The sequence below is a fragment of the Python bivittatus genome, unplaced genomic scaffold (genome assembly GCF_059951505.1).
Source record: "Python bivittatus isolate LINGU-HERP-01145 unplaced genomic scaffold, Pbiv_v1 ctg000980_np1212, whole genome shotgun sequence".
In the NCBI taxonomy this organism is placed as follows: Eukaryota; Metazoa; Chordata; class Lepidosauria; order Squamata; family Pythonidae; genus Python; species Python bivittatus.
In genome coordinates, this window is record NW_028277125.1 from 43,068,325 (window position 1) to 43,081,442 (window position 13,118).

The 13,118-nt window shown below is 40.1% G+C and overlaps 1 protein-coding gene across 3 annotated transcripts in view; it reads left to right on the top strand.

The window, feature by feature from the left end:
• ENTPD1 (ectonucleoside triphosphate diphosphohydrolase 1) overlaps positions 1–13,118 on the top strand; it is a 47,085-nt gene that overhangs the window by 29,130 nt on the left and 4,837 nt on the right. For 2 of the 3 annotated variants that reach the window (XM_088131891.1, XM_007424748.4), the window contains exons 2-7: positions 935–1,059; positions 2,332–2,449; positions 4,588–4,738; positions 5,565–5,724; positions 6,248–6,481; positions 10,356–10,613. In XM_088131891.1, coding sequence (XP_087988017.1) covers positions 935–1,059; positions 2,332–2,449; positions 4,588–4,738; positions 5,565–5,724; positions 6,248–6,481; positions 10,356–10,613 — 1,046 coding nt within the window. The remainder of the gene's footprint in view (positions 1–934; positions 1,060–2,331; positions 2,450–4,587; positions 4,739–5,564; positions 5,725–6,247; positions 6,482–10,355; positions 10,614–13,118) is intronic. The other variant, XM_088131890.1, reaches the window with a different exon arrangement.

Consider the following 13,118-nt stretch of genomic DNA (forward strand, 5'->3'; position numbering starts at 1 on the left):
TACGGGAAGGAGGCCAAACCATAATCCTTATCCCATAGGATTTCTAGATTCATTAACTATGATTGAATTGTATTTCATTTCTCATCTCAAAAGCTCCATTGGGTGGCTATTGTCATTACAGTATATTTCTGTATTAACTTTGGGACATTAATGTCCTTTGATCCCTAGCCTAAATCTTGGGAGACTGAATTTTCTTTTGTTATTTCTCTCTCTTTACTGGAATCTCTAACATAAGTGCAGTTGTTACATTCTATTGTACAAGATCTTGAACTTTGATATTTTGAGCTATAGTGATGTCAGAGAAATTGGCATCAAGGAAAGGGAAATAATTCTTCCCACTTTTAAGCTGGAGCTCATAGAAAGATTCAGATATGTGTGGAGTATATTAACATGAAATAACCTGGGAATAATAAAACTGGCAACTTCATGAAAGTAACAAATATCTAAAAATGGCTCAGAAACACTATTCACTGAATAGACATCAGTCCTTAAAAGACATTTTGACAGAACTGCAACCATTTCAAACTGCTGGCAACAGTATAGTGAAGCCTGAGCCAGGAAGAAGGCCAGAAATAATTTGTTTTGGAATTTTAGAACTCCAGCTGCATTGATCCAGGAATAGATATGCAGAAACCAAAAATAAAAGCAGAGGCAGAGGGGATTGTGCAGCTGGGCTGTGATCTTCCCTCTAGATTAAGGCAGTGGTGAGTGACAGTAAATGCCTGTAGTGCTGGACTTCAGAATCAATGGAATTGCTTTAGAACTTCTCATCTTTTCTATAGCACAACCCTATTAGACCTGGCCCTAAATTGAGGATTAACAATAAGAAATACCTGTGAAAGGGTGTTCCTGTGTGTGGGATGTGTTGCCGCATTTTGTGTTGCTGTATTGTATTGTTTGTAATGCTGTTTTTTTTCCTTTGTTGTAATTACAGGTAGCAAGCTGAGAAAATATTGTCACTTCAAATACATTGCCGTAGGATTATTCTTGGCAGTGGCTCTTATTACTTTAATCACTGTGGTTATTGCACAGAATTTATCTTCCACCAGGAACAGTAAAGTAAGTTACAGAAAACTCATCTGCTGAAGTGTTATGCCTCTAATCCTGTTAACTCAAATGACGTGCTGGAGGAGCTCACATGAAGACTAAAATCAGATGTGTGTTGAATGCATTCACTATCCCATGCCTCTTTTTGTTGGAGGCTTCAGGCAAGACTTATACCTCCCTTACTCTCCCAATAGAATCCCAGAAAAATTGCCTACAACACAAAGAATGCTCTCATTTTTAAGTCCAATATATCTTGTCCCCTGCCCATAAGTAACAGTCTTAAGCTTCCTTAACTGTACCACCCTTAAAGTAGCATCTTCCTTCTTATTCTGACAATTTTCAAGGATAGCCTCAGGGTGTATAAAATATGTTAAGCTTTCTCTCCCATTACCTTAGAAGGAAATTTGGTATCTGAAAATGATTGGGAACAGAAACGATAGAGGCAGGACAGGAATCAGCAATGGGGCAGCAAATTTAATGCCAGTATATTTTTTTGCTGGTGGAAGAATGGGTAGGTAGGATTATAATTCAGAAGTGGTTGTGGGGAGTGGCCCCAAATAGCAACAGACTTCAGGAAAGCTGCACTCAAAGCTCACAGATTCAAAGTGTCCTTGTTTAGGTATAAAGTAAAAAAAAATCTATATGGAATAGATGATAAAATGACACTTTTTTCTGTTTTAAGATGCAATCCCATATTGATCTTATGTCATATCTGTGTCAAGTGGGTCTTGAAGTACCATCTACAATGTCTTCTTATAGACCTGAACTTTCTTATATCTGATGTACATGGATCTTTATTCAAGTTTACAAATAAAGAGCCAGGAAAGCTGAAGCATAAAAAAGCCCTCATATTTGTTAATCCAATGGAACAACTCTTTTTTTACTTCTTATATCTTAGAGGATGCTATCATTTTCTCCTGAGATAAAGGAAATTAAAAAGAGAAAAGGTTTGCTTTTTTAAACAAACACAGGGTTAAAGAAGTTAGTTTTTGTTTTAGGTAAGAAAAACTTCTTAAAAGTAAGAGCAGTTTAATGGTGGAACTAATTATCAAGGTGGGTGGGGAACTCTTCTTCACTGAAAGTCTTCTGGACAATGCTGGATAGTTATTTATCAGGAAAATTTGTCCAGAGTAGAGGGTTGGGTTCAATAGTATAAATGCAGTTGTGATTCTGTTTGTAAGAGACAGTATGTGACACTGGTAGCAAAAGTACATTTTATCATCTTCTCCCAATACAGTATGCTGAAATTTACAAAGCAAAATTGTGGATTTGTGTCTCCTGCAGTATGGGATTGTGTTGGATGCTGGTTCTTCCCACACTAATGTGTATGTGTATGAATGGCCAGCTGAGAAAGAGAATAACACAGGAGTGGTGCGGCAGATTCATGTATGTGAAGTAGAAGGTAAGGACATGGGAAAATTGACTTTTTGTAATAAATCAGCCATCTTCAAACTGCTGGCCTCCAGAGATGTGGGACTTCAACCCTCTGAATTCCTGGCCAACGTGACCGCTGATGTTATAAGTGAGTGAAGGAGTAGAGAAAATAACATGTACAAAAATATTAAAAAATTAAAGTTGTTCCATTCTTTCCACTTAAAAGTGGTACCATGTCTTTGTAATAACCCTGCTCAACTCCTTTTTCCTACAGAAAAACTGATTCAGAATCAACAATGGATAAAATGAATTATGATTAATTACATAAAAACCTGTTTAAGATTCTGTCTTTTAGTCCTTCAACATAATTTAAGAGTTAAGATTAGTCTTGACTGCAGAATTTAAGCAGCCAAGTCCACCAGTTTAATGGAAGGAGCATATATGTGATATAAGAGAAGGAAAGGAAAAAGCACTTGCTCACTGTAGCCCTGAACAATCTTTTACTGCTGAAAAACACCACATAAAATTGTAATTTGTGTTCCTTGGAGTGAACTCTAAACTTTGCCAAAGGTTGCAGTTTATACTCTTGCACAGACTTACTGCTATTTTCAATTAATTTGAGTCTGTGCATGTAGATACTGACTATTAGTTTAGGCTGACCATTGTTATCCTCCCTGGGAATTACCATCTTGATTTAGTAGGAGACCTTGATCTATTTAGTATCTTTGATAGCAATGCCAGCTGGAGAAAGACTTCTTGATAGGGTCATCCTTGTCAGTAAGATGACAAAGGGGAAGGTAAAGCTAAGAGTAATCTGCAGTAGAAGTGAGGGTAGATGGGGCTCTACAAGCATGAGGGAAACCAATCCACTTAGGAGGAGAAACTCCAAAAGAACACCTAGAACATAGCACTGAAAAACCACTTCTGTTATATTGGAGTAAGGAATAAGGCTGGTGAGACAGGAACTGTTCCCAGGCTCAAAGAAACTGTTTATAGCAACATGGATCAGGTACCTTTCAAAGATGGGATGTAAAGGTGAGGTGAAAAAGCCTAGAATTTAAACCTTTGAATAAAGTTCTGTATGAGGGCTTTGATTTCTGTGTACTGCAGTGCAGTAACTTTATGTATTTATATGACTTCACTCATGTCTGCACTGAAGAGACTAATCTGAGTCATATCTGTGAGCCTTCTGCCAAGTAGGCCAAGACCTAAATAAGGGATTAAGTGGATGGAGTCAAGATTTACAGCCATGCCTCCTGTGAACCTTGACAGTTGCCAAGAGAATGTTAAGATGTAAGTAAAATATTTGGACAGGTTTGAGTGCCAGATGATGAATTCCCAAATTGAAAGGTGTTCCTGTAGTTACTAGGGGACTATAGGTAAGAGCACCAAACTTTTCACAAGTAGATCTGGAGATGAGCATGTGGCCAGACCAAAGCCACAGGGAAGTCTGGTTACCAGAGGGCATGGGAGTGGGGAGAGGGGAAGGGGGCGTGTAGTCAAGAGGGGCCAATGATGAAAGCAGCATTCCACTGCCACAGTGCAAGCTCCACCCTTTTATGCTTACATCATGATGTTGCACGGGCATATGAAAGGGGCAGTGCTCATACTGCAATGCTGCTTTCATCATTTTGACAAAAACCTTTGATCCTGTGTATGCCTCTGCTGGACACTGATAGTGCCACTATTGAAAGAGGAGTTTCTTATTTTACAAGGACACATTCAGCTGGAGCATGGCATGTGAGAAGCATGAACCAAGAAAAACCTGATATTGTCAGAAAGGAATGGAGCATACTAAACCGGATGTTTTAGGGATAAGTGGACTGAAATGGACCACTTTAAATCAAATGATTATACGATATACTGTTCAAAACCATGTGGAGGAATGGACACAGTATTTGCCAAAAAAGAATATCACAAAGTATGTGCATGGCTATAGCTGAACAATTAAGAGGATTGTCTCTGTTAAAATTAATGGATACCAAGTTAATGTCAATATTATTCATACAAAGGTAATGTACCAACTACAGATGCAACAGTGGAAGAGGTTGGCTAATTCAGCTTTTATTTTGGAAAGAATTTGGATTTCTTAGGGCAAAAAATATTTCACAGAATACCCAGCTCTGAACTAAAATGGTTGAAAATATTCTGCTTTTCTTCTCTCAGGTCCAGGAATCTCATCTTATGCCAATGCTGTGGAAAATGCCAGTGTCCCCCTAAAGCACTGTATGGATTCAGCAAAGGAGATTGTGCCACAGGGAAAGCATCAGGAGACTCCTGTTTACCTAGGGGCAACAGCTGGCATGCGGCTGCTGAGGTACCCTAGGAAATGCTGTCTGCACTTTCTTTTTTTTGAAAGGCTGTGTCTCCTAGGGATGAGGTCAGAAAAAACAGGCTTTTAAGGGTTTATTTGGATTGGACATGATGAGAATTTCTCATCAGTTCCCCATGAGATGCTTGCATTTCACAAGCCCACAATTTGTGCATTTGGTTACATGTGAATGTGTCCGACTGAAAGAATAAAGGGCAGTTCAGTTTAGCATGTATCTCTGCATCTGGCACAACAGTGTTGCATACATTCCTCTCTCCCATATTCTTTCAGCTTCATTGGCTTTGTGGGTTAGAATTCTTAGCTAACAAAAGCCCGTGAGGGTGGGAACAGAAGGTATCCCTCCATATGTAAACTATGATTTCTAGAATTCTGCCATAAGCCATGCTAAATTAGGGTGTACCATTGATTTAGGTACCTATTCCACAGGCCACCTGCTTTCTTTCTATACCAGTGTTACCATAGTCACTCAAGGCCTTGGAGACAAACCTTTTGGGAAGACTCCCATCTGTAGCTCATATCTAGAAAACATGTAGAATTGCTTGAAAGCTCTTTTTGGTGTCACATTATTCTTATTTTAAGAACACCCTTATGAAAGTAACCAGGAAAAGGCTGAAGGTTTTAATAGAACAGTAGGCCAGATCTATATAAGTCTCCCTCCTTCTCCCATCTTCCAAAAATTCATCTTGGACACTAGGATCTTATTTTCTGGCCATTTTCCAGAATGCATTTTCAAGAAAGAAATGAAACATAAGAATTGTCCCTGAGGAATCCTATATAATCCTATATAATTCCCCCTTCTTTCTCCATACAGGTTGAAAAATGAGGATGTTGCTGGAAGGGTCCTCTCTGCAGTAGGAGAAACATTGCGTATGTATCCCTTCAAGTTCCAGGGTGCCAGGATTCTTGGTGGTGATGAAGAAGGTGTCTATGGCTGGATCACCCTTAATTACTTGCTGGGCAAATTCACAGAGGTAATATGACATGCCAGAAAGGCAAGTGATACACCAGGAATTCTGGCTTGGCTTGCTTCCTAAGAGTCTTTGTGATCCTCAATTCTATTCAGAGCTCTAGGAGATTATGAAATGTTAAAATGTAATGTAAGCCTGCAAATTCCACAGGGTTATCATAGGGTTGAAGGGGGATACTGACCCCAACCCCATATTAAAGAATGACTGTTAGAGGGCTGTCCACTTCAGCTTCAACTCATCTAGCAAAGGGGAGCCTAGTATTTGGTAATTTGTTCCATTGCTCTTACTGTTGCAAAGTTTTCATAGCATTCTATTGGAATTTGCCTTCCTGAAATTTAAGACCTTTATTCTAAGTTCTTCATTCTGGGAAAATAGAGACGAGGTCATGGCCATGTGGCTGACTGTGTGATGCTACTTTCATTTTTGTGCTGAGGTCTTCTGTCCTGTTGTAGCCCCCCAGATCTGACTGTTATATCTCTCAGTCTAGCTCTGCAATTTTCTGCCATCTGATTTGTTCTTCTTGCAGTCTATCTGGCCAAAAGTACTGGGCCATACTTTCTTCAAAAGTAGGACAACAGGAGCACTGGATCTTGGAGGAGCATCTACACAGATTACCTTTGTACCAGACCCAAATAATAATGAATCAGCAGATACCGTAAAAGTACATCTCTATGGAAAGGAATACATGGTATATACACATAGCTTCTTATGTTATGGGAAGGACCAGGCTCTTCACCTCAAGCTGTTACATGATGTTTTTGTAAGTCATGGGTATCAATCTCTTGGTTAGATGGTGTGGGATGAAACATACTGCTTGTTTATCCAGTAGGCTTGTTTCCTTTAATAATGCAATTATATTGTAATTCCTGAGCCTTATACAGTGAGGAGCTCTTGGCTCTTGACTGTCCTGGAAACTTCTACCTTATCATCAGAAAATAAGACCTACTAAACATAAATAGGAAACTTTGGCCAGTGAGCCAACTCCAACCCATCAGATCAGAGAATCCAATTCACAAAACCTCAGTATTCTGACCTTGTCACTTCTAACCGCTCCCACTAGAGGTATCTACAGGATAGGATCCAATGAAAGCAACATCACATCATTGTGACACAAACTCCACCCTTTTGGTACATGTGTGGAATGTCACAAGATATTACAGATGGGGTGGAGCTTGTGTCATAACAGTACAAATCTGTTCCCATCATTTGTGCCCTCTCGAGCCACTCTGCAGATGCCTTGCTTTCTGATTGGCTGAAGCTAGCAGTGAGATACCCCTGTAGTTTCTGCAGTCTGAAGCAAGCAAGAGGTGGCTGGTCTTCAGTTACTTTACCCTTTCTCCTGTCAAACTGTGAAACAGAACATACCAATGTATATTCTCTTAGTATAAGAGACCTTGATCAGGTGGCACGGAAGACCATTACGGCTGGAGACCTCTTCTGCTGCAGTGGATGACCAGGATACCTAAGTGTCTTCTTGTGCTTTTAGTGCTCCACAATGCCTATGAGTGCTGTTTGACTTTCAGGCCTTGACACTTTGTTTTTAATCCAGCAAGGTGCAGACGTTCCAGCTCTGAAAATGAGGTTTTTTTTATTAGTTTTTCTTGATGGTCAACCACTAAGGAGATGATCTGCCAGCTGCAGTTAGCTAGCCAGATGTTGTGGGGCAGGCAATGTTTAGGGTACCTTTTCTAACTCCCTCATGCAAGGGTGGGCAGTGCTATCCTAGAAGGGCTGCCCAGTCATCCTGGATGCTGCCAGACATCTCTGCTGCCCCAGGTTCTGAGACGAGCAACCACTGGTCCAAGGGCCACCTCCGTACAGGTTTGTGACTATAACTGCCCGTGGTCATCTCCACCTGTTGCTTCACCACTCCCCCATCACCACAGGGCTCAATGAATTAAGTTTGGACTGAGATGATGTGCAGACAAGTTGTAGATGAAAGTGAATTGCACAATAGAAACCTATGCGTGATGTAGTTTTAAGTGGAACAGCTATTGCACAGGGGCAGTCCCACTCTCTTGTAAGGGAAGCAGATCAGACTGCAGAAACTACAGGAGTATCTCTCTGCTGTCCATTGCAGGCAAGATCTTTGCCCACATTCTCCTGAACAGATTTGTCACTGTCTCAGAAAGGAACCTCCCAGAGACCCAGCATGGCTTTTAGCCAGAATGGAGTACAGCAGACATGATATTTGTCATGAGGCAAGTTCAGGAGAAGTGCATTGAGCAGAACAAGCCTCTTTACCATGTCTTCATTGACCTGACAAAGCCATTTGACACAGTAAACAGGGAGGCTCTCTGGGTCATCCTGAGACGTTATGGATGCCCGAAGAAATTTGTGAAGTTGATTCAGCTGCCCCATGGCGGAATGACAGGACAGGTTCTTTGCAGTGGTGATAGATCAGTTGCATTTGCCATTTCCAATGGGGTAAAACGGGTGTGCACTAGCCCCAGTCCTGTTCAATCTGTTCTTTGCTTGCATGTTGTTATGGGCTGCCCAGGATCTGAAGGAGGGAGTGTACATCAGGTACTAATTGGATGGCTATCCCTTTGACCTTCGCTGCTTGAATGCACAAATGAAGTGACTCCATACAGTCATCCAAGAAACCCTCTTTGCTGATGACTGTGCGCTCCTAGTGCACAAAGACAGCGATATACAGTTGATGCTGAACAAATTCTCAGGTGCTGCTGTGCTCTTCAGCCTGACTATCAGCCTGAAAAAGACTGAAGTATTTTACCAGCCTGTGCCAAATACCAACCTCATAGAACCAAAAATCACTGTTGACGACACCCAGCTGACAAATGTAAACAGATTCAAATACTTGGGAACCATCATTTCGAGTGATGGATCTTTGGACAAATAAATTGACTCCAGGATCAGCAAGGCCATCCAGGCACTGGGGCAGCTGCGTACTAGAGTGCTCAATCAACACAACATCCATATCTCCACAAAGCTGAAAGTCTACAGAACTGTGGTTATCCCTTCTCTCTTATATGGATGTGAGTCCTGGACTCTGTACTAAAGACACATCAAACAACTGGAGAAATTTCACATGCGAGCTCTCCGCTTCATCCTTGGCATTCGTTGGCAAAACCGTGTCTCCACCCTGGAGGTCTTGGATCCCTCAGAGTCCAACATTGAGTCCCTGATTATCAGAGCCCAGATGTGGTAGGTGGGACATGTCATCAGAATGGATGACCATTGTATGCCTTGCCTGTTGCTCTATAGCATACTAGAGTCTGGGAAGAGACCTTGAGGTCAACCACGCCAGCACTACAAAGATACTGTGAAGTAAACCCTATACCACTGTGACATCCAGCCAAGGGAACTAGAAGCTGCGGTTGCTGACAGAACCTGCTGGTGAGCCCTGTGCTATGAAGCCTCCACTGGCTTTGAAGACAGGCACTGCCAAAAATGGATAGAAAACTGTGAATGGCATCACAGAATAACACCCACAGTTAACAATGGACTTCCAGTGCCCCCATTGTGCTAGATTCTGCACTTCCAGACTGGGACTGCAGAGCCATCTCTGTGTCCACAGATGAACTGCCCAGCAGCGTGTCTTCCTCAAACCCGAAGGACTACCATACACAACATATATTCTGCTGAATACAATAGTTGTGATTATAAGAGAAAAACACACAGCAGCACTGTCAGAAAATATTCCTGCAGAACCTTGGCCAGCTAGTTATTTTGTGAATTGGAAAAAACTGTGGATAGCAAGTTCTGCTGCTAATTATCCTCATATCTTTTTAGTAGCATCATAACCATATTATACCACTAAAGCAGCTTTTTCTTGTCTGATGCCATCTAGATATGCTGGACTACAACTTCCATCATTTCAGCCAGGATGGTGGATATGGGCTACATTTGGAGAGTAATAAGGATGGGGAACACACCCTATAGAACAGTGTTGTCCAAACCTGGCCACTTTAAGATGAGTGGACTTCAACTCCCAGAATTCTGGCTGGCTGGGGAATTCTGGGAGTTGAAGTCCACTCATCTTAAAGTGGCCAAGTTTGGACAACACTGCTATAGAATCAAGATTCTGAGGACTCAGCCAAAATTAATAGAACATATTTTCTGCCCCTTTGGTTTTTATTACAGGGCTCAGTTCCAGTAGTAATTTGAATGTAAAGAAAAAGGCAAAGAAGAACTTTGTTTTTATTATGCTTATTCTTAGATTAAGAGTTTAGGCCTTCATCTTAGTCTAATATTATACCATGTTAGATCTTGAGGGCCACCTTCTTCACTATAAATATACATTTGTAGGAGCACTGCATGTGAGAATATATACATATAGGATTGTTAATTTTTGTTCCTAAAGTATTTCCTTCTTTTCATCATTCTGTATTTTGTTAAGTTTATTTTTCAATTAGAATACTTATATAAAAATGTAGATTCAACGCAGGCATTTCTTTTCTGACCTAGGCCTCACTCTGCCCCAGTCCAGATCTGTGACTGGAGTCACCCATAATATTGCATCTATATAATCTGGTTTATTTGGTTTTGACTTTGTGTGATTTTTTAAAATCCAACCATTGTGGATTGTAAGCCAAGTTTTATGCTATAATGTGATATGTGAATGTATTGGGACTCATGCCATTGCTGATGAATTTGTAAACTTTTTTTAGTCTTCGAAAACTGACAGACTCCAGGATCCATGTTTCCACCAAGGTTACACGAGGACACTTAATGTTTTTGACCTGACCACAAATCCCTGCACAGCATGTAGGATCACTGTATCACACTCTCAGATGCAAATCCAAGGTGATGGGAATTATGAAAAATGCTTAGCAAGCATCCAGAGAATCTTTAATACTCCAGACTGTTTTTACTCCAGCTGTACATTCAATCGTACCTTCTTGCCTGAGGTGTCTGGAGAATTTGTGGTGAGTCTGTTTAAGAAATTGATAGCTTGGCAATGGACAAAAGGATTTCTGTGATACTATTTCTTATTGTAAAAGAATTAACCCTATTATCTTCAGCAGCAGCCTTCAATCAGGTTGGAACTGCAAGAATAGAAGCACTGATGATTCAGTCTAAACAAATCACTGAACTCAGTGGCATCTATAACAAACTCTGACAATGTCAAAATGATAACATGTGCATGATGATTACATGATGATTACATACTGCCATCACAGAGTCTGGTGTGAGTTTGTAAATTGTGGCATTTGTGTGATGGCAGCATTACATGGATGTTGTTATTTACTCCTGCTTGACATTCCCCAGATACAACCATGTGTTTAGTCTAAATAGTTGCCTGTTCATTTAAGACACTGTTTCTCAACCTTAGCAACTTGAAGATGTGTGGACTTCAACTCCCAGACTGGCTGGGGGATTCTGGGAGTTGAAGTCCACACATCTTCAAGTTGCCAACATTGAGAAACACTGATTTAAGGGAAATGTCACAAAGCAAAACTCCCAACCCTCTTTCCAGATCAGTGTTAAGGTAGGAGATACATTCTTACAAAGGCACCATTTTAATGACTACATTGCCACAAACTGACACTGTGCAGAGCCTGGCAGTTGTAGATGCAATGCTGTAATATTTCCACTGACAAGAAACTCCAACCCCAGGGGGGATTCCCTTGAGAGTCCATAGAAATGGCATATTTGGTTCAGTTCCTAAACATAAAATGCTGAAACTTTGGTAGAGTCACTTTCTCACCTTTTGCCCTGTTCAGCATGAGCCAGCAGAGCTTTGGAAGTGGCAGATGATTCATCACTCTGCTCCCTTCCACCCTGGACGTAGCTGCTCTGCCCATCATTTTCTTATTTGTTAACAAGTGATTTCTGTTTGGAAACAAAGTGGTAAGTGTGTTTATTTTTAAAATGAAGAACATCAGATATTTATGCTAGTGTAATTTGAAAAAGTTAGCGCAATACTAATAGAGATATGAATATTTTTTTCCTAGAAAGAATAACTTGCTGCCCTCTTTCAACATCAACATGATAGATTCCCTAAGATATGCAGGCTATAGAGGAAAAAACAAATAAAGTAGTATATTTTTATAGAGATAGACTATTTGACATTGAGGCCATTACTGTATATCATAACCAGCATGGTTTAAAATTGGACATGATCTATTTAAAATTGCATATATGAATGAATGGTAATTGATTAATACTGCAAGGTGTCTAATTTGACAGGGAAAACAAAAAATATATTTCCAATGCAAATCCATATGGGAACATATAATAACACTTCCACTTTGGGATTAGATTTTAATGATAAATTAAATCTTAAAACAAGGAAGCCAACAAAATGGAGGCTTGGTAGCCTGATGGAAGCACTAATTCAGGGTACTACAAGTATATTTCTATGTCCAAAATCTAACACTTCTCATATTTTATTGCTGGAGAAATATGAGTTCTCCCACAGAGCACATCAATATGATTATTTTATGAGATACATATAAGTAGTCCAGTTTACAGATGACCCATAGTTAAGAATGGAGCCTATTGTAGCAAAATTTGATTTGAGTTAAATACACAATTATTCAAGTTCATTACACAATACTGTTTATAATATTATGCAATAATACTGTTCTGCCTTACATAGAAATTTGACTTAAGGACAGTCCTTGGGAATGGAACTAGTTCTTAAACTGGGGATTACCTATACAGTATAATGCCTCTGCTATCAAAAATGGTAAGGCAAACAGTTTGTTACTACACCATTTTAAAAAACCTTTTCCTCCACTAGAATGTGAATTACAACATTTATCATACGAAGTATAAATGTTCTAGTGATCTGTCAGTAAATACTAATTTCAGTAGTGCAGTTCAACAAAATCAGGGCATAATTTTGCTATATGGAATGATCTAGGCACTAAGAGAAAATACCTGTTGGTATGAATTACTAGGAGCACCCATTGGGTTGCTGTTCTTCTTGCATATAGTATTGAATTGGAGCTCAGAAGAACAGAACAGAAGAAGCATAGCTCGGTGGTAGAGTCCTTACCACTTTGCAGGTAGAAAGTCTCACATTCACTCTCTGTCAGCTTGGGTACAAAAGACAGGCAGCAGGTGATGCTGAAGACTTCTGCTCAAGTCCCTGGAGAACTAGTGTCAATCAGAATGATTGGCTGAGTTTGCACAACATTCTTAAGAGACTAAAATAGGGTTGGATAGTTTGTGGTCCAGCACCCTGCATCCTGTGCAAACCAGGTCCTCATATATCATAATATGGTTTATTTGTTTGGACATAACGTACTGTGTGAATGCAGCAACTGTTTTGTTCACCCAGGTTTAACATTAGTGTGCTATTTGAATCAAACCATTGAGAACAGACAATTGTGGGCGAGATGAATAAGTAGTTTGAATAATATCTCTGTATTTGTTCAGAAAACTTTACCTTCTTTATGCTAAAGATTGCTGATAGCAATATT